This window comes from Corvus moneduloides, chromosome 23, assembly GCF_009650955.1.
Source record: "Corvus moneduloides isolate bCorMon1 chromosome 23, bCorMon1.pri, whole genome shotgun sequence".
NCBI lineage: Eukaryota > Metazoa > Chordata > Aves > Passeriformes > Corvidae > Corvus > Corvus moneduloides.
The window spans coordinates 3446769-3473219 of record NC_045498.1 but is presented as its reverse complement, the minus strand read 5'-3'; the positions used below and the strand labels follow the sequence as shown (position 1 = coordinate 3473219).

The 26451-nt window shown below is 50.5% G+C and overlaps 2 protein-coding genes across 5 annotated transcripts; one reads left to right on the top strand and one right to left on the bottom strand.

The window, feature by feature from the left end:
* Positions 1-7458: 7458 nt before the first annotated feature.
* C23H1orf109 (chromosome 23 C1orf109 homolog) lies at positions 7459-9409 on the bottom strand. 4 transcript variants are annotated; one of them, XM_032132604.1, is made up of 4 exons: positions 9146-9409; positions 8900-9079; positions 8689-8807; positions 7459-8311 (listed from the first exon to the last, which is right to left on the bottom strand). In XM_032132604.1, exons 1-4 carry the CDS (start codon positions 9406-9408, stop codon positions 8244-8246), a joined length of 630 nt encoding a protein of 209 aa, XP_031988495.1. In that variant the 5' UTR covers position 9409; the 3' UTR covers positions 7459-8243. The 4 variants fall into 4 exon arrangements, with proteins under 4 accessions (XP_031988495.1, XP_031988494.1, XP_031988493.1 ...); XM_032132603.1 differs by having other exon boundaries at positions 8203-8311; positions 8689-9079; positions 9146-9403; XM_032132602.1 differs by having other exon boundaries at positions 8219-8807; positions 9146-9403.
* Positions 9410-9466: 57 nt separating this feature from the next.
* Positions 9467-13370, top strand: CDCA8 (cell division cycle associated 8). Its single transcript, XM_032132695.1, has 10 exons — positions 9467-9596; positions 9702-9830; positions 10098-10138; positions 10664-10739; positions 11074-11210; positions 11475-11548; positions 11872-11970; positions 12160-12286; positions 12725-12811; positions 13145-13370. Exons 1-10 carry the CDS (start codon positions 9515-9517, stop codon positions 13199-13201), a joined length of 909 nt encoding a protein of 302 aa, XP_031988586.1. The 5' UTR covers positions 9467-9514; the 3' UTR covers positions 13202-13370.
* Positions 13371-26451: the final 13081 nt, after the last annotated feature.

Below are 26451 nucleotides of genomic sequence, written 5' to 3'. Positions count from 1 at the left end.
AAAACAACACCACCACAGAGGGTAAATGACAGAAACCACAGCGCTATCAGCTGAACTCTCCAGCCTCAAAACTGTGTAATTTGGGAAGGTCTGGACAGGACAAGCTCCATGTGCAGGGCTGGGGTGCAGGACAGTGGCCTGTGGGGACCCTGCCACACACTGACTCCCAGGCTGGCTGCTTTCATGAACCCTGCTGAGAACCTGAGTTTAGCTCACAGCAAATGCCTTTTGGGGATGGAAAAAAATTTTTAAAAAAAGAGACACTGACCCATTTGAGTTCCATCTGTTGGGGTTTATAACTGTTCTCCTTATAATTGCCAACAGACAATGTGAATTGCAATTAGCTAATTGCTTGCTAACTTTGCGTTCTAATAATAGTCATGTTCCAGAGTTATACAAGTTTGGAGGCTGCTGCTGTTCCCTTGCAACTGGCAATAATAAATAATATCATATTCCCTCAGCTTTGCCATTTCTTCCAAGTTTCATCCCCATGCAAATTGCTCCAGCATGTCCTAATCCCTGACGGGATGGCAGAGGCATCAACAGCATTTATTTGCAGTTCCCTGCACCGGGAGGGTTTGGCACATACATGAGGATGTGGCACCGGGAAGCTGTGCCTCCCGTGTGCCACTTGTCCCTGTTGCAGGGCCAGCGCAGCAGGGCCAGGAGATGCCTCTCATCATGCCATGGTGACAGGACTAGTGTCTGCATCCCTGGAAATGCAGCCCTCCCATCAGCATGTGCTTGGTTAGAGCTTTTTGGAGGTTTTGGGTTTTGTTTGGATTTTTGCCTTCCCTTTGCAGGATCAGATGTGGCCCTGGCCCCTGTAGTGACATGTTTTATTACCAGTAGCTTCAATAATGTCAGCACAGGCCCACACTGGAGCTTTCAGAAACACAGCCTCTCCAGCAGCAGAACAAGCTCTATAGTGTCACCACTACAGTGATAAGGGGGGGCTAGAGCCCAGTGGGGCTCCCAGGGGGAACAGGGGTCAAGTTGGGTGCAGAGCCCCATCATCCACTGGATGGGGGGCACAGAGAGCTCCCTTCCACACAAGTGAATTTTTCGGCACCCCTCTCTGGGCTGTCTGACCTCCAGCTCATTACTGCCACGCAGATGCAGCTAATTGAGAAGCAGAGCAACAGCCTGATCCAGCAGAGTCAAGGCCAATGAAATGAACATCATTCCCTGGCGCATGAGGAACTACTGAACACGGAGCTGCCAGCAGGCTGACATCTCCAGAACTTACAGACTAATCTCATTAAACCCGACCAAGAAGCCTTTCAGAGCTGGGGGAGCCATGTCAAACCAAAAGCTGGGGTGGATTATTCACTTCTGGTGTTTTTCCACATGCCTGGTTCCCTGTCTTCCCCCACCACAGGCAGCGGGGTGTGGGACCCCAGCTGCCAGGTGTGATGCAGCACAGGATGGGGGGCATCTGCCCAAACCCCACTCAGCCCACATGAGCTCTTGGCTTCCCAGATGGGGCTTGCACAGGGGCTCCTGTTCAGGTTCCTCCTGAGCAGAACTTTCTGTCACTGCCTCAGGTGCCCCCCAGCGCCTGCTTCCAGCAGACCAGTGGGCTTCTTGGTTCCAGAGCTGCTCAGGCTGCTTCTCCTCCGAGCACAACTATACCAACTTTCTTATCCCTAACTTCTCCTCTCTCCTGCTCCTGCTATCTGACTCACAAGTAGATTTATGAAGTTTAAAAGCACTCCTTGTGCAAGCCATGCTCCATAGCCTCATCTTCCCACTCACACAGCCTGCTCTCACTCCCTTCCTTGGGGTTTGGGCAGAGGTACCAGAACTGTACCATGAAAGGGAGTTCTCCTTGGCAAAGCCACAAACAAGAGCTCTCCCTCACAGCAACTGAAGATTGCTGTCCTCTCCCCATGGCTCAGGTACACAGGGCAGGAGGAGGTGGCTCTTGCTCAAACCAAATAGTGGGACACAAGGAGCTGGAGGAATCCAGCCAAAGGAACAGCTTTGCTCACTTCTGCTTTGGCTTCATCAGTGGATGTTTTCTCTCAGCATTGGTTCATGGGTTTCAGACTGAGGGAATGTTAGGAAACGAAAGGGAGAAGGCTGTGACACATTGCATGATGTGCCAAGGACCAGTGGTGACGCATGGCAGCTGGCAGGACTCTGGTGTGCACCTCACTTTTGCTGCCCCCACAGGACCTGCCACCCTCACCCTGGCTGTCCCAGCATAGCCACAGCTGTCCAGCACCAGCTCCAGCTTCTCTGCTCACACCAGCAGCTGGGGACCATCATCTACTGCCCCGATGACTGTTCCTTCCAAAGGGAGATGACTGGGCAGGGCACATGGTCAGTGGCTTCTGCTGCTCACACTGTCTGGGTGAGCTGTGTCCTGTCCTGGCTGTTGGGAGTGTACAGCTGCTGCAGCCTCACAGGCCATGCTAAAGGCTGCATTGGTGTGGGCCTCTGGGGACACAGGCTGTCTGTCATCCCAGAGCCAAATGAGATTGAATGTAGCATTGAAGCAATGCCTGAGCCAGTCTGCCTCTCCAGCACAAACTCTGGCTTGTCTGGAAGTCATGTCTTGTGGCTTCCCATGTGTGTCCAGTGGCTTTTCATCCTTGCCCTGCACTCCAGTGAGGCAGCAGGTTTTGGCTGTTGGAAAGAAGCTTTGGGCTGTTCAGTGGAACTTAGGAAACTCCTGTCTTTTTTCTTGAATTTTAACTTGCTTCAGGATTTACTTCACATGGTACATGATGTCTTGGGGTGACTTTATGATGTGTATCCCCTATTGCTACTCCATGCCTAGAAATTAATTTTGTGCCTTTCTGTGCCTTTAAACTGAGCCTGAGAGGGGGGAGAGGAAAAAAAACACCGAGCAAACTTCTCAAAGCAGTTTGTTCAAGGACACAGAGATACAGACTCCTCTTGCTTCTAACAGCAGCAGCGGGAGCAGGAGGAAGCACCCTGCTTGCTTTTCAGCCAGCTTTTGGCCTCTTTTCTCCAGAGAGAGATGGAGAGTTGAACTTTGTTTTCCTGGAACTTTGGTTTTTTCCTTACTTCTCTTCTGGACTGTTTCAACATCAGAACACCTCGGGAGAGTCCTCCACCGAGGCCCAGCTCCGAGGAGGAGGAGAGAGACCACCTCTACAGAAGGACTCTGAAATTTTCCCAGGTTTCTCTCAGCAGAGTGAGAGGTTTTATTATTTAGCATTATTATCCTTTTCCTGTGTGTTTGTTAAATAAATAGTTTTTATCTCTTTCACTTTCCTCCGAGGAAAATTTATTTTTTCTCGAACCTGGTAGGGGAGGGCTGGTTGTGACCTGCCTTCTCTCAGAGGATATTTTTCTTCCAAATTTGTCTGAACCGGCACACACGGTGCTTGCAAAATGCCTGGGGTGGGAGAGAGACAGGACCTTCCCTGGGTTCAGATTCTTGTTATGAAATGGTTCTGTGCTGTTGGCACCCTGGGGTCCAGGAGTGGATATGTGCTGGAAAGATGAACCTGCCTTGTTGCCCTGCACTCCCACCCCCTCCCCAGGTACCAGCGCCTCCCCACACATCAGAACATACAGAAATATTAAGCATCTATTTAATTTCCCAACAAAGTACTGTGAGATTCAGTTCCCCTCTGTCCCCCAGCATACCACAGCCGCCTCTTCACTGGGGCTGACACGGGATGGCTCCCTGTTCTCCCTGGTCCTTTTCTCCACAGTCCAGACAGTCTCTAGGCTGCTTGGGGAAGGCAGAATGGAGAACGTCAAGCCAGTAAGTCTCCTAACCATTCTGCTATGTGAGGAATGAATCCAAGAGCCTTTGCACACTATTAATCTTTTCCAGTTCCTAAGAAAGCAAACTATCTCCTCCCGCTCCCATAAATTCAACCTCTTTCTCCAGCTTCTCCCCTGGTGTTTGAACTGTTCACCAAAAGCTTTATTAAAACCTACAAGATGCAGTTTTGTTCTTAACTGAATCCTAAACAACTGTGCTAGGTGGAGAAGAAACATTTGGTGCTGTCAGCTTTAGAGCATTTTTGTGTGTAGTCCATGGCCACTTGTCAGCCAGGGACCAGCCTCAGCCCCCCACTGAGCCCAACAGGACCTTTGCTCTGCTCCCCTGAGGTTGGGAGATAAATTCAAGCCGGCCAAACCTCATGGCCTCATGTCCAAGAGCACCTGGCAATAATCCGTATGGGGGGTAGCAGAAGGGATATTCCCCTGGATACAGTGTAGTCCTGTTGGCACCTCGCCCTCCCGTGCCACGCCATGGCAAATGTCTGCAGCTTGCCAGTGGCCTTGGGGACAAGCTGTGCTGGGCAGCTCCCGTGCCCTGGCAGCTTTCCTGCCACCCCTTCTCCTGCTCTGAGTGGAGAGGCTTCTGCTACAAACCCTCTGCCTGTCCCCTTGGCGTGACCTGGGCAGTGCCACCACTGGGGGATCTCCCCAAAAACAAAGTTAAGCGGGAAACTAGATGAGAGGATGGGCAGAGCCGCTTATTTTCCATTGTTGGTCCCAGTCAGAGGAACACTGGACAGATGCCCTAATTTCTCCACACTGCTGCAGCTGGGAAAGTCCAAGCCAACAACCTGACACTTGGCTGGGTACAAGTGCAGCATGGAGTGTTTTCAAGACTCCATAGACAGCCCCGGAGCTGTCAGCTACGGGAAATAAACTTCTGTGCTATTTATGGACATCTGTTGTGCTCTGATTCAGGGGTGGAAGGCTGCAGCAGTGCCTAAAACATTTCACTGGGAGGCAGAAGCAGCTCCTGGGAAGCCACAATCAGTCTGAATTTTCAAATAATACTATTTGAAAAAATACGTTTGCTCTTTCAGAGAATGAATTAAGAACTTGAGCAAAACTGCTAAACATAAAAATTCCTGAACATCTGGAAAGAATTAGTCAGGAAGATGCTTGGGACAGGGAGCTCAGGCAAGTTCAGGAGACACCTACTGCAGATCTGTGTCCCCAGGAGGAGGGAAAGGGTTGGGGGGAAAAGCAGGAAGGGAGGATTGAAATAAAGCCTCTGCAGGACAGGCAATGAGAACAGGCTCTGTCCACATGCAGTACAGGCGGCCCTAGAGGGTCTGTGGGGGGTAGGGGGTTAGGGGCCAGTCCACATTGGCAAAGAGCTCACCAGGTAGCTGCTCGTGCCTGTCCTTGCAAGGGCAGACAAGGGCCCTGTGCTGAGCATATCCCACGTGGGAAAGCTCATCACTGCTGCAGGCCAGATGTGTCCCCGCTCACTGCACACCCATCAGATCAGCAGAGTTTGCCCTGCTTTGGAGCTCAACTGCTCAACAGGGCAAAAGCTATGACAAAGTCAAAAGCACAAGAGAAACACTGAGCTGGAAGTGGGGAACAGAGCAAAACAGCCAGCTAACAGGGAGTGGAGAATGTCTGCTGTATTTCGGAGCAGGTAAGTACTCAGGCAGACCATCAGCAAAGTCGCAAAGGAGTTCTGCTTCAGGCCAAGGTGAAAGTCTCAAAGAATAAGCACAAAAACCATAGGGACTTGTGAAACCCATGCTTGGTTTATTAAATGAATCACAAAGCTTTTTATCACATATTTCTGCCTCCGAGTCACTTTTTACACTTCAGTTCAGGTGCCAAATCTTTTGTCTTTTCCATAACTGTGAACTCTTGTAATACACTCAGTTTTGGAATCTGTTTCAAATCCATGAGCTTATGCTGAAGCAAAGCTTTTGCATTTGTTTTGGAAGTCTGGTGTTACCAACACCAGGTCCCCATATCTGAGCAGAACTGCAAAGGTCCCACTGCACCAGAAGCCAACACTCACCCTTGTGGGAGAAAACAAAACAACCATATACGAGTCAGGTGCTCCTTATAAATGTTTGTGGGTATTTGAATTTAATAACTGAATTTAGTTTGTGTTTTTCCTGTAAGTGAAGAATAACTGTTTTCCAATGGAGTTAGCAGGAGGTAAAGCTGAAAATCAAAGCGTGAGCTTTGTGTTTCCTGACAATTTTCCTTTAACCTTTAAGGGAGCTCCAGCTGCACTTTATTGCATTCCTCAAAGACAGATCTCCATGCAAGAATACTTTAAGAGCTCTATTCCAAAAATAAAGGTACTTGGATTTATTTTTATGGTTACATATTTTTTACCAGTTGGTCTCAGAGCCCTTAGGGTTGCCTTACCCACAGCCCCACTACGGTGCAGCACAGCCTGGAGTCCCTGACCCCACATTTGGCTCCCCAGGCAGCTGGAGCAGCAGGTGCTGCTCTCACTCACCTGCCTCCTGTCCCGGTACTCAGGAAGGTGCTGAAATCCAGCACCCAGAGACATCCCCATGCTGCACACAGGTGTCTGACTCAGCCATGCAGGCTGCCAGGCAAGGAGGAGCAGGAGGGGCCTTTCCACCTGCCTGCTGACAAGTGCACCACTGAAAGACTGAATGCCCACCCTGGCTGTGTTCGTGGGGGAACCTTCAAATCCCCAGTGCCTCCCAGGCAAATGGCAACTGAAGGGAGCTCTGCGCATGCAAGGATCCATGTCCTTGTTAGCAATGGGGCCCCTGGCAGCCATCCTGACAGAACATCCAGATCTGGAATGGAACAAGCCCACAGCTGATCCCACTTAGAGCGCTCTGATGCAGAGACTCACTCGCACCCTGCAGAACACTGCAGACAAATGCAACAGATGAGATGGCCCATCAACCAGGAACAGCACAGAGCAATTAATCACACCAAAACTTCAATGAGCACCTCCTTCACCCTATTTCAGTCAGTCAGAGTCAGGGCATAGCCACTTTCAATGCAGGAAGTTCCCTAAGCACTTTCATCTGTTGTCAGCACAAAGACAGACGTCAGGGGCCAAACATCTGGGAGAAGCAGAAGGGCCACCACTGAACTGTGCTGAACATCTTCCAGCATTTAAACCCATTTGTTCATTGTGCAGCTGTCCTGAAGAGAGGCTGACAGCAGAGGGGTGTTGAAGGGTTGTATAGCATGTGCACATGTAAAGACAATTCTGTATCCAAGCACACCGTGATCTGTTGGTTTGTGATGATACATCAAGGCCTGAGCAAGGATGACATCCCTGATTCACTCTGAGGCATCAGCCTTGGCACACTTCAAACCCTGTGTAAGGAGCACAAGGCTGTACAGCCACATGAGCCCCCACCAGGACCCTGAGCCCTGCCAGGAGCAGAACCCACCTCACCTCCACCCTGGGCAGAGCACCCAGCGCCAGGAGCAGGACAGCAGTTTTCTCTGCAGGTGGTTTTCTTTACACTTAGAACTGTGTGTGAAGCCTTACCTCATGAAGCCCCTATCCCTGATGGGAGCACTGGCAGCCTCAGCCCCAAGCCAGCACTTTCCCACCCCTGGCACCCCGATCTGCTCCCACCCCATCTGCTGCCCCCACCACCGCTCTTCGCAGGTCACGCAGTGCCCTCAGGTGGCCGCAGGGACAGCCCAGGTTGGAGACACAGAAACGTGAGCACAAACACACCCACAATGTGTCCAATGCAATTCTTTATTGGCTTTCTCTGAGAAGCTGCGGCTCCTTACCAAATACGTTATTTAGAGACAAACATCAATATCCCACTGCTTCCCGGGAACGTTCAGAGGATCAGTGCCATGGCCAACAAAAGGTGTCCCTGAACTGGCAGCAGCTGCTACCAGAGAGTGATGTTTTAAGACTGATTTCAGTGGGCTCTGGCAGAGGTAACAAAGCAGTGTACTGTTAACATCCTTGAAAACTGCCCATGTCAGAACTCAGGCATCCATGTACCTCCATAATTACATTTTCAAGCCAGATTTGCTCCTTTCTACTCCATGCCCAGGTGGGATGAATGCAAACACACTGCTCAAGGACATGAGGCGACTACTGTTTTTAAGCCCTAATCTGACATCTTTTCTTTATTTGTAAGAACGGACCCCAAATATCTTTCATGGCACCAGCCTGAAGGACTCTGTTACACATCTGCAGCACATCATGTAAGTAAGTATCAATATTTTTTCCATGATACAAAACATCCATGTCAGGAGTAGGAAAGGACAAGTTCCACAGCTGGAGGTGACTTTCTTTTATTCTCATGGCTTTTTCAGCTCAGCCCCTTCTTCAGACACAAAGGCCATTTCCACTCGAAAATGGCACAATTCAAGCATTTCATGCTGAGGCCAAGAATCAACTCACTCAGCTTCCAAAAAGCACCAGAAGAGCTCCCTCAGTTCCTCATTCCCTTTGCAGCATCCCAGAGCACGCCAGAAGCTGGTGAGTGCCAGTCCCTGCTGCCCTGTCAGGAGCCAGGTGAGCAGCTCACCTCCCGATGGTTGTCCACAAACAGCGAGACCTTCAGGAGCGTATCTAAGTTGGAGAGAAAACAACAACCCTGTCAGCTTAATGTACTTTACCTGTATTCTGTACTCCCAAAAACCTAACTTGTTTCTAAAGGCAATAAAAAAAAGCGTAGGTAAAACTGACTGAGCAGTGAAATGGGTCACTGAGCCCTTGCTACACTGTGAGAGAGGATGGTGCTTCCAACTGCGTCCAGGTGTGATGGTGAGTACTTTCAACTGAAGCTGACCAAGATTTCAGAGAAGGTCACAAAGATCAACTGAGTGGGGTCACCCACTGCTGCTGAGACCAGCACAGCCAGCACGGCCAGGTCTGTGTGCTGTTCCCAGGGGACATCAGCACGGAGCCCTGGGAAAGACTCCTCGGGTCTTTGTACACGGAGCTACCTTGAATGACGTCTTCTTTGTAGCGTTCCAAAATCCTCTCCCAGGACTGCGGGAGGGCTTCCATGTCTGCCAGGCTGCCCAAGCTGAGGCGCTGCAACAGCAGTTTGCTCTCCAAGTACCTTCGTGCCTGGTAAGGACCACAACGAGAAAATGGCCCCTCCAGCGCTGTCCTAACACTCCCCAGCGCTGCCCAGAGACCCCAGCAGGATACAGGTGCCGGTAGTAGCGCTCCACGTCCTGCAGCCCCTCCAACACGTCGGCCAGCGAGGGGCAGCGCGGGCCGCGTCGCAGAACCCCCGCCAGCCCGAGCTCGGCCGCCCGCTCCTCGTACAGCCGCAGCACAGCGGCCGCGGCGGCCCCCGCGGCGTCCCGCACGGCCCGGAGCTCCTCCCTGCCGGCACAGCGGGGTCAGCCGGGCCCTCGCCCCCTGCCCGCCCGGCCCCAGCCGCCACCTCACCGCCGCCCGCCGAGCTGCTCCATCAGCGCCTCGGCCGCGCCGCGCTGCTTCCGCCACAGCCGCGCCCGCAGCTCCGGGAAGGCGCCGAGCGGCGTCGCGACCCACGGCAGTCGCCGCACCGCCCGCATCTGCGCCGCCAGAGCGGCCAGCGCGCCCAGCAGCGGGGCCCAGGCGGCCAGAGCCGCCCTCGCCGCCGCCTCCGCCCGCGCCGCTGCCTCCGCCCAGGCCCGGAGCGCGGCCACCGCCGCCGCCATCGCCGTCATCGCCCGGCGGCGCTGCGCAGCCGCGTCACGGTCCCGCGCCGCGATTGGCCGGCCGGCGGCGGCGGTTGGTTCGAACGCGCGGCCGCGCCTCGGCCCCGGCACCGCCATGGCTCCCGCCAGGAAGAAGGGCGGCTCGAGCTCCCGCAGCAGGAAGCTGGCGGCCTTCCTGAAGGATTTCGACCGCGAAGGTAGGAGCGGGAGAGGGGGAAGGAGAGGAAAGCGGAACGGGAGCAGGAGAGGGAACGAGAGCGGCCCGGGCCCGCGGCCAGGGCTAACGCCGCGTGTCCCCGTAGTGAACCGGCGCCTGGAGCGGCTGCGGGCGGACGGGGAGTGCCTGGTGAAGGAGATAGAGAACCTGTACGATATGGCGATCCTGCGGCTGCCGGTGGAGCTCCGCCAGATGAACTGGCTCGAGTACTACGGTGCGGAGCGGAGCCGGGAGGTGCTGGGCTGGAGGGCGCGTTCCCCCGTGGATGATAAACCCCAATGGGAATAAGGGAAAAGCTGGGATCTACTGTGCCTGCAATCCCCAGGGAAGCAACTTACGAGCTGGTCGGGGGTGCTGCTCCTATTCTCTAAGGCTGGAAACCGGTTTGTGCTGGGTTTTGCACATCAGTGGTGACAGCCCTACTGTGCTGTGTGAGCTGTCCCGGACATGTACTGATTTCTCTGAAATGTTTTCTGTCTAGCTAAAGAAGGAAGTGGAAAGACGCTGGAGGAGGTGGCCATGGTAGGTTTCCAGCACAAACATAAAGCTCTCTAGAGCCATCACATTGCAGCAGAGGCTCCTCACGCTGGAATAACGTGCTGGAGCATTACAAGAGAAACAGTTACATCAATATTTTCACAAATGTTTCTTTAAAACTTAACAATAAGAGATGCCCGTTGTACCAAACGTGGGATTTACATGGTCCTGCTGCTCCATGTTGATCTTTTCTTACCTGCTAGATTGCACTCCCAAATCCCTGAGAGCACACACACTTAGCAGTAAATGAAAGCATTTCCAAACTGGTTGAGCAGCAGGGCATAGACAAGGCACACGTGCAGCTGCCAACCAGGCACTGAGTCCTGAGGCTGTGCAGAGCTGGTGTGCTGTCATTCCCAGGATAGCATGAAAGGGCCCAGTTTGAGCACAACAGCAAACGTGGAGCTGATCTGGCTGTAAAATTATTGGGGATTTGCTCTACAACTTTGACTTACAAGAACTTTGTGCTGCCAAAAATCCTAATGGTGCCACAACTGTTTTTAATTTTAGGCAGACTTGGAAATAGCAGAAATAGACAAGCTGACAGCAGGAGTTATCAATGCCCCGTTTGAAATCGTCAAGAAAGGTCAGTTTAAGCATTGTGATGTGATTGGTGAGGTGGAAGCATGTTGCAGTTACTTAATGTGAATAATAATTCAGTTTTTGCTCACATCCCTCAGCATATTTAAACCAGGAAAATAATCCTACTTTTATCCCTAGTACCTGCAGTACCTCTAATTTTTATTAAAACATCAAAAATAATTTGAAGTAGTGCTCTGTCAACCATTTGGATTGGATTGGAATTTGGATTTCTGAAGCAAATTGTTGCCAAAACCACTTGTAGTTGTTTGCTGTTTGCCTCCCCTGCTAAATAATAATTTAAAGTTACTATTTACTTAGATAACACTTTCTCCTTCTAGTGGAGAAATTCAAAAGGAGTGTTGAAGCCACTGAGGAAGCAGAGCCTCCATCGCTCCCTCTGCCAAAGAAATCCAGAGTTGACAGCCAGTGTCCTTCAGAGACAGAGGCTGAGAATGTGAATCCAAGAACTGCCAAGGTGAATAGCTGTTCTCTGGTATGACTTTATTTTCAGGACACAAATTCCTGACTAAGCTGATGACTAGGATGCTCTGAGGGGGACTTCAAACAGCTGTTGCTTCTCAGATAATTCTAGCAATGGGAGAAGGTCCGAAAGGCTTGAATGGTGTTTGTTATGGGCTCTTGTGCCATGAAAAGGGACTGAGTCAAACATTTTGTGTGGAATCATCTGTTTGTCCCACGAGAGGGAAGTAACTGATCTAGTGAGTGATATATCCTTCAGGTGAAGGCATCCACCAAAAAACCACCCATGGCCAGAAGACCCCCCTCAGCAAGAGTGAAGCGCATGAGCAAGAGGTAATGGGGATGTCTCTGTCCCATCTCTAAAAATGGAGAGTAAGAGTGTAAATATCTCTCTTTCCTGGGATGGACTTTGGTTCAGTAGAGCGGGGGGGAGAGTTGTGCCACACTATAGGGAAAAATTGATGTGAATGAAAGATGGACAACTGCCTTTCCTGTGAGGACCAGCTGTCCCCAGTTTTGGAGGTTACTGGTTAGTAATAACCCCTGGGTTTAGTGGTGATCACCTTCTTCAAGCCTTTGACAAGTGCCTGTACATTTGTTAATGTTAAAGATGTTAAAGATCATCTTATGAGCAGATGTTTATTTCCCTTTAACAGAGAAAGCAAAAATAGCTTTATCACTCCAGCTACTGGCAGAATGGTTGATATCTGTGCTCGGGGAGGCACTTCCATGGTTACACCCAGATTTGATTCCAGGTTTGTATTTTGTTAGATTTCTCTGTTAATTTGCTAACACTGAAAATAAATATATTTCCCTTCTGTTATAATCTGCTTTATGTCATCTGATTGCAACACAATCTTTAGTGGCTCTTTGAACCTAAAATGAAGGACTTTGACTAGAAGTGCTGTGAGCAAATATTACTCATTCATAACTTGTTGTTTCAGGGTGTTCAAGACACCGGGTTTGCGCACGCCTGCCCTCAATGAGCGCGTTTACACCATCTCTGCCAACGGCAGCCCCCTCGCTGACACCGGGGACGCCGTCCTCACCCTGCCCCTCGGCGGAGGGGAGGTAATTCCCCACCCTTCACCTGCACAGGCAGGGCTGGAGGGGTGTACAGGCTAGGCTGAAGCTTTGAACTTCCTGGTGCCTCACCAGCTTCAGTTCATCCACTCTTGTCTCTTTAGCTGTGTCACTGCAGTTTATCAGGGGAATGATTGAGCTTAAAAAGAACCTTAAGAGACTCTTAGCCAGAAGTGGGAGCTGCTCAAGCTGGTTGAAGCAGAATAGAAGGAAGTCTTGCTGTGCATTCACTTTAAAACACTTAAAGTGCATTAATGCACTGCAGGAAAGGTGTGAGATGAGCTTCTGGTCCAGCTGAATATAGTTCTCTGTCAGTCTATCTATTATGCTTAGATCTTAATTTCTTTTATTTTTAAATTTTTTTACTGCCTCCAGCTGCTGCAGCTTACCAAACAGAAAACCTGAGATTTGAGTTTGTTTCCACAGAGCATACGTTTGACAGCAAAGGATTTGACCAAGAAGAATTTTCTTCAGCTGAACCCCAAGGCCCGAGGGCTCATGAAGAAGCTGTCAGTAAGTCTGGGTGTTTTTGTCAGCCATGACCCGAAGCTGTAAGGCAGTGCTGTCCCTCTGTCATCAGTCAGGAGACTGTTAAGCTGCAATAGAAACTCCTTAGTTCCCCCCAGCCCCTTGTCTTGAATTTTGGCTCATGTCAGAGGTGAAGAAGCAGCACGGAGCAGGGAAGGAGAGGTAGGAGCTTTACATCACATCTGGCTGAATACACAGTGAGGAAAAGAGCTTTTGTCAATGCTCTGAAAAACACAGTTGTCCTTTAGGCTGGAGCTGCAGGTGGTTGTGGGCTGTACCAGTGTCTCTGAATACTGACTGATTTCTCTTTCCTTTCAGGTTTGTCTCGCACAGGCTTGCAACGAGGCAAAAAAACCCCTAGAGGGAAGTCAGTGAGCAGTGACATCCCTCTGTAAATATATTTTATATTTAGGACTGCTACCTTCATTTAGTTCTTGCTCTAATTTGTATCTTCTTTCCATTGATATACAGAATGGAAGCTAAGAACTAGTTTTTCTACCTATAATATGTAATGGGATTAAAATAAATGGAATTTTTTTCTTAATTTGGAGAAAAAAAGTAGTCCTTATTTTTTATTTCCTTTAAGGTTGAAACCATGACACAGTTCTCTTGGGCTTGCAGATTAGCAAGTAGGCAGAAAGCCTGTTGATTGGCATGTTAAGAGCCGTGTTCAGAGTAAAGAACTCTGCTTCTCTTTGTCTAGAATTTTTTTTTCTAAAAATAAGCCTGTTTCTTTGTTAGCTGGTGCACTGTCCTTTCCAAAGATGCCCTTTGTCCTTGATTTAAGCTTCTTTATGGGGCTAATAAACGAGGATGTTGAGCCTTTGGAAGCTTTTCTGTATTTCAAAAGTTCTACTTTTGGCAAAACCAGGCCTGCAGCACGGTTAAAAGGGAGACAGACAAGCTGCAGTCAGAGCTCTTTGGTGCAGCTTGTGGCATGGGAGAAAGCTTGTAGAACAGCATTCATACATGAATTTCCTTTGGAGAGCAAACATTTTACTGTATGGAAGACCTCATGTATATACCATGGATTTGCAAATCTCTCTTAGAGGTTCTGGCAGGTTCTAACTGCAGGTGGCAATATTATATACCACTCAGCTACACATACACCTGCCTTGCTAGTCTGTGAACATATTTATCGCTATCCTGAGCTCCGCAGGCTCTGTGCTGGAGTGCGAGGTGCTGCGATCTCTCAAAAGCGTCTCGTTAGCGAAGCCGCTCGGCAGGATCAGCCACACACACTCACACGCGTGCACGCACAAACGCACGGGTAGCGTCAGTAGTACGGGTCAACGGCAAAGAGGCAGGAGGGGTCTCTGCATTGAGTTCCAAGTGATGCCTTTTCCTGGTCTTAAAATCAAGAGTCATACACGGCTAGAAGGGGAAAAGGGATTTTACCTTGGTATTTATTGTAAGGATCCTTAGGTGCACATGTCCAGGTCATATGCACTGAAACGCACCCCACCGAGTCTCCCTCAAAGATCAGGTATAACATCATAGGTTTTACTAATTAGCAGATCTATCAAAGATTCCTCAAGGAGAGGCTCCAGTGAGCCCCCCTCCCCAAGGAACCTTCCCCTGGTTGGTTCTATCTTGGTTTACAGAATGTGTTCTGGAGAGGACCTTGGGCTCTGGGACACACTGATCCCTGGCTATGAAGCTTCTAAAATGTTGAGTCTCTCAGCTTGACAAGCAAGTCCAAGAATGGAGGCAAAAAGCACTGGGAATACAGAAGTTGTAAAAAGGTATAACAGGGGTATAAAAGAAAAGGCAAAAAATCTTCATGGCATCACAAGGACGGAGGTTTATTGCATCCACACCACAATGGGATCAAGAGGCAAAGACAAGAGACAACGGAGAGCTCAGGTTTAAGTACGGGAGCGGGGCGAGCGCCAGGGCCCAATGATCTGAGGGCACGGGGGCGGTGCACAGGCGGGACCAGGGAATGGGGACCAGTGGGGGAGCTCTGGGGCAGTGGCGAGGGGCAGAGGCCAAGGGGGGGAACCTGGTGTGGAGAACTTTCTGGGGCATGAAACAGCCAGCCAGGAACACAGAAGTGGGGTACATTACCAGAACAGAACAAAGCATCCTGGCAGAGGCTTCTTTTCTCAACGTGAGCACGGCATAAGTCTCTGGTGCCAGGGACTGTCTTACCAGAGAACTCTTTGTCCCTTGTACCACAGGCTAACCGGCCACCACACATACTAATTAAAAGTGTGAAAAACGAGGTTCACTCTCCTGTGAGAATTTAAAGGGTTTAATATAAAGACAATAAGAGACACATAAAACAAAGCAAAGGGGTAATGGCCGGGTGCCTTGGCGCTCTGCCAAGAGCACACCTGATGCTCGAGGTGAGTCCTTTTTATACCATTTTTACTGTCTGTTCTCTATTCATATTAAAACTTTTCCCGGAGCTGTTCTGCATGGCCACTCCTTGGGTCCGCCTTTTTAGAGCATGCGTAGTCTTCTGCCTTGCGGTTTTATTTCTTTTGATTCTTGGGGTTGGGCCCGCTAGGTAAGAGTCGATGGTAGGGTGGATCTCTTAATTCTCCAGACAGTCAGGGCTGATTGCAGCTTTGGGCCTCTTTGCCCCCCGGGCAGAGCGGTGATAACGGCTCTCGGACTCTCCTGGCCGCCCGTTCTCCGGGCGGAGCAGCCTTTGGGCCCTTTTGTTCCCTGGAAAAAGTGTTGATTAGCAGCTCCTTGGGCCTCATCTTCTGCTCGCTTGGAGGTTATCTTACTTGCTCACACTTGCTAACATTCTTGCTAAAAAGAGAGAAAACTACATCCACACAGCAAACAGCATTTCTAACATTATATAATATCTACCTTTATACTTTGCGAGAAGCCAATATTAAAATATATGTTTATAACAAAAGCATCAATTAGTTGAGCTGTAAATAAAAATTTATGTGTTTATGGATGTGTAAGTTGAGATTCTACTTTAAATACATCTTTACCAGGAAAATGAAATTAACTAGAATTTTTAGCCTGCCTAGAGAATTCTTCTTTTAAATTAACACTGTCTGATTTTAAAGGTCTAGTTAAAATCTTTAAGATCAGAGCTCCTGCCCTGAACCAAAGCTCTTCCAAAAGAAGTTTCCCTTGGGAGAGAGCAGGCTGCAGAGGGAGAGCTGCCAGCAGCACAGGGAGCAAGCATGTGGCCATTTCACCAGGGCTCATGTAGTGCTGGGTAACTGCAGCCTGGCAGGGAAAAAGCATTCCTGCTTCCCCTGGCTGTGCCAGAGCTCGGTCCTGCTCCAGGCAGGAGTGCCTGTGACCTGGGGAGCTTGGCATATGTGCTGAGCTGTGGCATAAGAACTCCAAATTTCTGCCCCAATTCATAATGGAAATGTGGGACTATTAATCTGGAGAAATAATGAACCGAGCAGGAAGCCAGTGAGGCCCCTCCCTCGGGCTGTGCTGGTTCTGAGCTCCCCGCCAGGGGCTGTGTCAGGCCCTGACCAGCGGCTCCCAGCAGCCTGACAAACATGCACTGCCAGGTTTGTCATCCTCAACATCTTCCAGATGGCCATTGATTCAATGGCATTGAAAGACATAAAGAGATAGCAATTCCCTGCATGCTGATGGGAGGATGGTTTGGAACAAGACAGAGGTGTCTCCAGGCAATTTTTTTCATGCAGGAATTCTTGATTTGAAGGTGCAGAACGGCACATGCATCTCTCCCCCCTGACCTGTATAATTCCACCAAAAATCCATGTTTCCTGGGTCAGCTTGAAAGCATAAGGAGGGAAAATATCCCTTAGCATCACTGAAAGAGATGTGGATGAATTCATAAGTCTTCTCCTTTTTCTAAATCAGTGACTGGGGAGCTGTACCTTCAAAGGTGAAATGAAATACATCTCTGGAAGTTACATCCACACCTCTCCATACATATCTTCCAGGTGTATGTCAAGGATCTCCTTGAGTCCAGGAGGCAGGCTGGGTTGTGGCTTTCACAGCCTCACAACTTGAGCCTCTCAGGAGACCAAAATCACTTCATCCAATTTATTCATAGATGGGAGCTTGCTAAAGGCAGGATTTCTCTCTCAGCTGGGTTGCACCTCCAGTCCATGATGGCTGTGAATTTCATTTGCAGTGAGATAATATGGAAACTGTTGTAGCTGCGGAACTGGGGGGGGGAGGGGGGGGAGGTCCTGCTTGGCTGTCACCAGAGCTAGAGAAAGCAGGAATGTCCTCTTAAAATCCAGAGGGTGGAAGCAGAGCCTACAGGGTGCAGCTTCAGAGCGATTTCAGCCTGGTCTCTGATAAGAATAGGGAATAAATTGTCTAGCTCAGAAAATTACTGCCCATAAGCCACTGAGCTTTTCATTCCCCTCACCCAGAAGCATTATTACTCTGAAAAGCAGGATCAGACAGAATTGCTAATTTTAACATTGCACACGGACACCAAAATCCCAGGCACCCCCCCTTGTCTCTCCAGGGGAAGGTTCTGTGCTTGCTACACTGTAATGACACTAATTCCCTTTAATAAGGGTGAGACAGCAAAGCCATGTCCTCAAATTCAGGAGTGATTCCATGTGCTTGACACCCATTGGAGGATGCCAATGGGCTCGGGCTTCTGTGCAGGGTTCCCAGCAAGGGTCACAGCCCTGGATGTGCTCAGCAAGTCACAGTCACACTCCTGCAAGTCTGGGGAAGGGGGTGCTCAGGGGATGGGGTGGGAGATGTTCAGGGCATGAACAGCCCCAAACTCTGCTCCCAAGGCTGCTGGAGCAGAGGCCATCCCTCCGGAGGGCTCCCTGAGGGAGTGCCTGGAGCTGCAGCTGTAGTTCCTGTCAGTGCTCCTGTGCTCTGCTGCCGTACCGGTGTCTGTGGCTGCTCTGTCAGGGTCACACAGCCCCACAGCCACCAGACCAGAGCAGCTTTCCAGGGAAAGGTCAATAGTTATGGGTCAATCTTCCCTATAAAGTACAAACCCTGCTTATGGTGCAGAGTTCAGGGCTGGGCTGAGCAGGACAGCCAATGGGCTTCATACATAATTTGAATTTAATTCCTTTGCTGTGGGGGTAGTAGCTAGAAATGTCTATAAGGTCTCACCTGCTGTTGCTGAGTCCTGAGCTGGACTGGGACCTGATTACAGCCCCTGGGGGAAAGCTCTGTATCTGATGCTGTCACATGTTCCTGTGTATTACGCTATTTCCCAAAATAAAAAAATTGTGAATTTTCTTCCATCTTATCCCTGAAATAGTCCGAGAGCCATGAAGCAGGATGGAGGAGACAGTGACCAACTGCAGCTTGCAGCCCCAGGTCTCTCGCTGTCCACCCTGCAGCAGAGATGGGGCTGTGGTGGAAGAGGGGTAGGACCAGGGCTCTGCTTCAGCTGGAAAGCTGATCTCCCACAGAGGGTGACCTTGTGGCCCTCGAACCCAGGAAGCTGGATCCTGATGGCACTTGATTGATGGGATCTGAGGAGTCGTTCTCTCTCAATGTCAGTCAGCCGCCTCTGCTGACTGCAAATGAAGGCACAAGAGACTGGATAGTAATCAATGCCAAATGGAAGGCACAATTGGAAATGCCTCTGTCTGGAGCATGTGGCCAGCAGGGGCCCTGGCCAGGGCAGCACTGAGCGAACAGCTCAGGCCCACTCAGACACTCCTGCTTTGTCGTTCTGTTCCTTCATTATTGCTCAGAAAGGTGATGGGATGCAGCTCCATGGGAATCTGCTGGACAAAGAAACCCTGCCAAGAGCTGCCAGCACTGAGTTTGGTCTGGCGAAGCTGCTGCGGCAGATCAAAATGTCCTGCCACGCTGCCGGAACAGGACAGGGATCTGGAGCACAATGGCTTCACAGTTACAGCCCAGGGTGCAGAGACAAGAGCACATGGAAGCACAGTGGGGAGCAGAGCACTCAGAGACCACGTCGCAGCTGCCAGGTGTCAGGGAATGCCGAGGGCACGGGGCAGCAGCCAGGCCTTACTGTGCCTTGTTTTGCCTTGGCAGAATGGGAACCTCCAGGCTGGTTCAGCACGTTCCCCAGGCCAGCACATTCAGCTCTTGGGGCTCCATGAGGGGAGAGGCTGGGAGAACTGAGCATTGATCAGGGGCTGCAGCTCAGCCCTGAGCACCGGATTAATTTGTGCATGTGTGCCCAATTCCCTTGTACCTGAATGCCCAACTCAGGTGTGAGCACCCAAACAGGATCTGGGTGAGGGCCTAGGTGCAGTGTCTAGCAAAATGGGAATTTGATGGAGAAGTTTTTCTAAAGGAGCTGCTGTCCTGTGGTCCCTGACTGAGTTGGGGGCCCAGCGAGGTACCACTGATCCTGTCCCCATGGCTCCCCTTTGGTGTTACCAGGGCTTGGGAAGATGTGCCAGCACAGCCCCAGCACATTGTCTCAGGCTTGCTGTGCCCAGTGAGCAAAGAGATCCTGGGCAGAAAAGGGGTTTTTGCTTCTACTCTTCCACCTGCCACCTTCCAAAGGTTTCTGGGGTGGGGGACAGTGAAGCGTCCTTCAACCGCTGTGTTTGAACGCGGCCATTCTATCCTGTCCCATGGCTCAAGGAGAGACAGTGGCTCTGCGAGGTGGGACTGGATCTGCCCACAGAGACCCAAGTGACAAATCACTAGTGACATTGTTGAGGGGAGCACGTACATGCAGTGATGGGGTTATAATGAATTACGTGCTGTTAAAATTGATGCAGGACTGCTGTAAGGAATGTGCATGCGTTGTGAGGAGTAAGACACGGGTGTGATGAATATTGTCCATCACCTGTGATAAAAAGCCTATCATCCCAATACATATTTTCAAAAACTAATCTAAAGCTGAAAGAGATTATTAAAAATGAGGAGAGGAAATTGTCCGGTATATATTTAGACTCCCTTGCTAGGTAAGATGAATTCCAGAAGTCAAAATACTGCCTGTGGGGTGAAAGGGATCGATGCAGAAATTGTGGTGGCTCATGATAAGAAGATGGGGCTGAAGCAATTCTGCTGCCGGGGGAGAGTGTCTGGGGAAGGAGAGCCCTTGCCTGGGACTGGTGTGCTAGGGACAGGTGTGCTGGGGTCCAGGAAGCGACACAGTGCAGGGACTGCCCTAGAGCCGTCAGCCCTCCCCCAGAGAGTGGAGCAGGTCTCTGCCTCCAACCCGGGGTCTGGCTGGTCCCTTCTCTCCTCGGTTTCCTTCCTGATCCTGTGGCCACTTTGCAGCTGGGCAGTGGGGACATGAGCTGGTGAAGGATCCTGGGATCCCAAGAGGAAGAATGCTTGTGCAGAATGAAGTTTATGAGTGGCCATGCCTGGAGATGCTCAGGAAAGAAGCCTCCAGCGCTGGTGCTGGGTGGGCTTAGGCTCTGTCCCTCTGCATTTCATTCTCTGACATTAAGAGGATACTTGTCCCTGTATCCTGAGTGCTGTGCCAGCGTGGGTCTGAGGAGATGAGCATGGCCAGCCTGCAACCTGCCGTGCCCCAGACATCTGGAGATTTGAGTTTTGATCTTGGCTGTTCCCTCACTCTTTCATTTATCTCTCTATGCTGTTCTTGATGACAAGATCAGTAGAAACCCAGTTGCTGTTGCTGAGCTCTTCCTCCCGAGCTGTGTGTAGCCGTGGACGATGCCTGCAAGACAAGAGGTTTAATTGTGTTCTGCCAGCAGTCACGGGATGTCAGCCAGGCAAATTTAAAGCCAGGCTGGATGGGGGTGGGAGATGCACCTCCATTACTCACCAGCCTGGATGAGGTTTAGCTTTATTGTATCCTGAAATAGCCAGAGCCTGGGAGGTGCTGATTGAAGCCATTTGAAAACATGACAACATCCTCGGGACAAGAGGTGTCTAATCTAATGAAGCCAGAACGCATTAGCTAAGAGCTGTGCAAAGCGAGGAAAACACAATTAAAGCATTCCTGAGGACAGCTGTCGACCTGCATCAGGGACACTGGAACAGAGATATTGGTACAAGTCTAATGAAAATAAATGATCTGTTTGAAACATTCCTCAAGTCAATGACAGGGCCCCAGCCACTGCTGAGCTCAGCCTCGGAGGGTCCCACCAGCCATGAGCTGGTGCAGGCCTGTGCCTATGTGGGGTTCCCTGGGCAGAGCCAGTGGCACCTGCCTGTGCTGCACTGGGGGCATGGCAGGATTTTGTCTTCGCAGCAAAACAGCCCCGGAGCATATCACCACCCCATCCCCTAGTGATGGAATAAGGGAGCCACTGGGATTAGTGCCCATGCATGGCTCATGAGGGCTTTCTCCAGACAAATGCCCTTCCCGAGGCTGGCAGTCTGATACCTTTCTCGCAGTTTGTTAACCAGGCAGGATCCCTTCCGTCCCTGCAGAGTTTTGTAAGTTTTTGTCGCTAAATAACCCCTTAAAACCCTTCAGGATGGTGAGGTGCAGGTGAGGCTCTGGCCAGGTGGGCAGTAGTCCTGCTCAGAGCCCTGCTGTGTCACCACCATGGTGTTGGGGAAGTGGAAATGGAGGAAACACTCCTTTTCCTTCAGTGCCCAGAGTGGATTGTGCTTTGTGCTCTCTCCTCCCAGCTCTGCTGTATCAGAGCTGCATTTAGGATCTGGGTTTCATGTTGGACCTTTGAATAGAGACACGTTCCGCTCTCCCTTTAGACTCTTGCTATTATAAATAGTGATTAAACCCACCCACTACTGTAAATCGCTGGCAAGAGGAACTTGTATCAAATCACTCTTCTTTGGCAAGAGTTTAAATTGACAGTGACAAGCTTATTTCTAGAAGAAAGTTTTATTTTGGGGAGTTTAATTTATTGTGCCACTTCGCATTTTGATGCAATGTGATGTGATACCTAACACATCCTGTTTCCCGTGAGGCAAAGCAGGGATTTGTGCATGGCTGTGAGACAGCGTGTGCCTCACAGATCCACCCGGCTCTCCTCAGGAGATACAACACTGCTAACAATTATTTTAACCAGATCAGGGAAACTCTCATCGTTTTGGGGGTCCCTGAGCCTGTTTTTCCCTAAGGATGTACAGCATTCCTGCTGTACATTCCATTACCCTGGAAGACTGTATTTACAGTCACAAACAGCCATTTATCCAACACACAATTGCCATCACCCAGGAACACCTAAATCTCACAAAAAGCTTTTTCATTGCCCTCTTAATCTTTTTGCCTCCTAGTGTTTAATAGAACTCACTTAAAAATATTTAACAGCATAACCCCCCAGGGCTGAGTTGCCATCGCTATGGCTGCCTGAAGGGACAGCCCCACTACCTCCATGCTCAGGACTCCAGGAGTGCATGTCTCCTCTATGCTCTAGTCCCTGGCCCTGCAGCCACAGGGCTTTGAGTCAGACAGGCCCTGGCAGCACTGGCTGCTGCCCCACTGCTGCTCCATCACACCTGAGCCGTATTAAGCTTCCAGCGAACTGAGACACAGTATTCCCATGGGAACATGTCAGCAGGAACAGGCTTCATTATACAGAAAGGACTTGCAAGAAAAACCTGAATTGCCCAGTCCTAAGTTCTTTCCAGACGTTTCCCCAGGATGCCTTTGGAACAGATGATTGAGGGCTACCACAGGGAGGAGATGCTGCTGCTTTATTTCAGCCCCATTATGGAATTTAAATCCTGTGGGAGTTAATGGAAATGTTTATGGCTGCACATACACCAGTAAGCTGGGCTTCCACCACACAGGACAGAGCAAGGGCAGCTCCCCACATGCTGCAGGTGCCAGGGGTTTGTCACAGCACCCAAGGAGGTGCCCAGCAACAGAGCAGGCAGGGGGATAACCCTGGCTCTACATCACAGAGCTGGCACTGCCACTGTGGTGGGGACAGCACTGACAGCTGTGCAGCACCACCAGAAATGACTGTTCTTCAGAGAGTTCTATGAACAGTGGTGCAACAGTCCTCCTGGCACGACCGACTCCTGAAAGTCTGGTCTGTCAATAAACCAGAGCTCATTAAAATGACTTTTTAATTACTGACATCCTCTAAGTTAGACATCATCCTTAAAAAAAGGGGTGTGGGAGCAGGTGCCTGGGGAGAACACTGTGTAAGTGCTCTTCATTGTTACAGAAACTCCAGACACCTCTGAACAACCTCCTGTCTCTCCTCCTTCCCCTTTGCTCCTGCTATTGGGGCTCTGAGGTAGCAGAAAAAAGGAAGCTCTAGCTCCCTCAGCAGTGGCTATGCCCATGCCATGACTGACTCTGGGACACATCTAGACCTGTTGACACAGTACGGCTCCTCTGCTTTTGTCTGTGCCCCTTCTGGGGTGGCAGCTGCCCAGGAGTAGCACCGAGTGATAACAGCTGCTTTGTCTGACGCTGAAGGTGCTTTTCAGCCTCAGGAAGATAAAAAGGCTGAAGTTATTTATAATTGTGTAATTAAAAGGCTCCTGTGCCTTCCAGGTGGCTCTTGCCACTGTGCAGATGGCCCCACTCTAAGTGGCAAGCCGCAAGTGCAGGTGCAGCTGAGGTTACCTATGGCGGGGTTGGTGGGTGCTGCTGGCTGGCACCCAGCCCTGTGCCAATGTCACTCAGCCCTGTGAAAATTTCACCCAGCACTGCGCCGAGGCTCTGTGCCAAGGCTGCCTCAGCTGGGCCACAAACCCCAGCATCTGTGTCACCATGGGCACCCCTTGGCTGGCCAGCATGGGTGCACCCACCTTGTCCCGGCCGAGGTGGGTGGTGCACAGCACTGGGGACAGCCCAGTGTGGTACTGGGAACCTGTCCTTCCTGGGGCAGGAGGAGCAGCACAGGTCTGGCTGTGTCCCAGCCTGTGCAGTGCTCTTCAGGCACACCGAGACTGCGGGAGATGAATAGAAGGAGGAAAGAAGCACCCGTCCTGGTGACACTTGAACTGACAGATCGTTGATTACCATGTGTCATAGGTTAGCAAGGAGAGTCCCGGAAGGGATGTCCTTGCTAAGGGGTGCTTACAGCTTCCTCTGGGACCTGATAGAACCTATCAGCTGGCCAGTTTGAATATGGACAATTCTCTAAGCCACTTAAAGCTGTGACCGCCTCTGTGATCCACACTTAAGAATAGACAAACTCCCCCCCAAGCTCTCTCTCGTTTCCGGCGCTGGGACAGGTGGCTGCAGGCCCAATGCGGGGGCCAGCGGGCCCGGCCCAGGCCCTGCTTGGGCCAGGCCGGGCCGGGCCGCGGCTCCAGGATGACCCCCCCAGCAGGGCTGTGGGCAGCCAGAGCGGCTCGGAACCACCCCCTCTCCACTGCGGCCAAGATTTCAGCAAAAGCCGCACCTCTGTCCGGCAGAGGTCAGGTAACCAACAGCGATAAGGGACATTCCAGCTGCAAGGCCGAGGTGAGATTAACCCTTTTATTGCTGTGAAGAGCTGAAAACCTGAGGGAAGAGAGAGAGGAGATGCTTAAAGCTGAAATTCTGTTGTGAAGCTATGATATATCAGAGTATCCTGTTGTAATTTCATGAAGATATGGGGGGTGGAGTGTTCAACTCGTAAGCAAAAGCACCTGCGCTGAGATAGGAGATGCTGACGCAGCTGTAATTTCATGAGAAGTTTGGACAGGGAGAGATGGACCAGATGAGGACTTTTGCTCCAAATGGGAAAGGAGAAAACCTCAGTTCCTAGAGATGCTCCCAGAGATAGTCCTAACGATGAAGATGATGAAGACCCTTTGCTCCCAGGGAAGGAGAAGGGCCTCTGTTTTTTGTTTCTGAACGGCTCAACCTTAAAATTGTACCCCAAAAAGCTTCAAGAGTGGATCCCCGAAAGCAGTTGCGGGAAAAGCTGCAAGTCGGGGGAAAGGACTCACACGCAGGCAGAGAGACTCCTCTTCCTAAATGGACTGAACAATATTTGGAAGTGGGCGGCTGTCTCGTTGTGATAATGTTTTCATAGCATGAGCAAGAAGAGACTTCTCTTTCTAAATGGACTGAACAAGGTTATTATGGAAGTGGTAAACAGACTGAACATCTTAAGGGTTGTCTTTTTACATTGTCAGTGGGAGAAGGGAGGAAGGTGGGGGGAGGAGGAGAGTTCTGAAGGTGGCATAATTTTTTTTTCCCCTTCTTTTAGGTCTGTTAATAGACTTCTTTATATTCTTTCAAGTTTGGTGCCTGCTTTGCATTTCTCCTAATTCTTATCTCACAGAAGATAAACAGTAATGAGTATTTTGGACCAAACCACTACACCATGATAGATGGCACTTGCTCTTCCTGATAATTAGAAATTATTCATATTCAAATCTTGCTCTTCCTCCAGACCCAGGTTCTTTCTAACATTCCCTGGGCATTGCCCTCCTCTCACCCATATCCTTCCTGTATGGGCAAGATGGGGACACGTGGCAGCAAGGCCGAGCTCATCTGACCCCAGCACTCTGCTCTCACAGCAGCAGTGGCTCATCCTGGCCTCCACAGAAGAGATGGGTCTGCGCAGCCTCTCTGCAGTGAATGTCCAGGAGAGGAAGGGGGAAGGTGATGGATTTCCTGTCTGAGGCTGCTGCATAGGAGTGAGGAGCAGGAGAAGGAGCCCTCACTCCTCCCTTGCTCTCCCCAAAACAGGGACCTGCTGGTGGTGCCAGCTGGATGTTGTGGCAGCTGCTTTCACCAGTACCACGCAACGAATGTTTTATTTTAAAAATTCCCCATATGATCAGCACCTGCCAAGTGCTGAGCCCGTCCTTGACAGCACTGCTGCACATTGGGGTTCCCTGTCTGAGCCATAATGGCTTATTGACTCCCCTTTCACCAGAGCCACATCCTCTGGTACACTGTGGGGCTGAGCGGGGTGCAGGGCTGGCACAGAGTGTGCAGGGCTGGCACAGGGGTGCCAGCCTCCAGTGCAGCCAGGACAGGAGGTGTCCCACAGCTTCCAGCAGAGACGGTGCCAGGAAGGTCACAGAAGAGAGACAAACCCATCTCTGCATCTTACAAGGAGGCACAACTGCCAATAACTTGGCAAAATCTGCCTCTGGTTGGCTGTGACTGGGAATCCACTGTTCATCACTCTGCTCCAGAACTCTAATTATTTCTTTATAGTGCCAGTACAGCCCCAGCCAGGCTCCAAGCGAAGGCTGCCTGAATTAATTGATTGACAGAAGGCAAATAGACTTCACCCATTCTAAGCACCCATTCAGTCCTTTCCCAGCAGCTGTCACTGCTGTCACCACACCAACCAGGGCGCCTGTGCCTGTTCCTGGGCATTGAACAGCCCGGAAAAAAGAAATGGGAACGAGTGAGAGTCACATCAAATCATTTTTAAATACCGTTGTTTGTGCTGAGTTTGCATTTAATGTGCTGGCCATACACAACTTTCATTTACTCAATAAAACAATTAATTACATGCTTTGAGTGCAGGAACTCTGCAGCATTTTCCCCCTGCTCAGCAACATCTCCACACTTACACACTAGCACCTGTATCAGACTGACCACTACACTGACAGCTCCACACTGCGAGCATGTCCAAGGTTATCCGGTCCCAGGGGTGATGGGAGGGATTCCCACCTGCCTGAACAGCACCTAGGCCCACAGGCCAGGCCATGCACCTTTCTGACCACACAACATACACCAGCAAAGATGCTTTTGTCCCCCCTATAAAGTGACAGTAGCAAGAAACTACCCCCTCCAGCCACTCTACAGCCAGAGCACAGGCTCCCACCTTAGCATAGGTGTTATTTAACAAAACAAGGCATCACTTCACACCTTG

What these genes read in the sequence shown, in the direction of transcription:
- CDCA8 (XM_032132695.1), top strand. Translation starts at nt 9,515, where the DNA reads ATGGCTCCCGCCAGGAAGAAGGGCGGCTCGAGCTCCCGCAGCAGGAAG. An exon ending in GAACTGGCTCGAGTACTACG is followed by an intron (nt 9,831 to 10,097) that starts GTGCGGAGCGGA and finishes TTTTCTGTCTAG; the next exon opens with CTAAAGAAGGAAGTGGAAAG. An exon ending in TGAATCCAAGAACTGCCAAG is followed by an intron (nt 11,211 to 11,474) that starts GTGAATAGCTGT and finishes TATATCCTTCAG; the next exon opens with GTGAAGGCATCCACCAAAAA.
- C23H1orf109 (XM_032132601.1), bottom strand. Translation starts at nt 9,399, where the DNA reads ATGGCGGCGGCGGTGGCCGCGCTCCGGGCCTGGGCGGAGGCAGCGGCG. An exon ending in GAGCAGCTCGGCGGGCGGCG is followed by an intron (nt 9,080 to 9,145) that starts GTGAGGTGGCGG and finishes CTGTGCCGGCAG; the next exon opens with GGAGGAGCTCCGGGCCGTGC.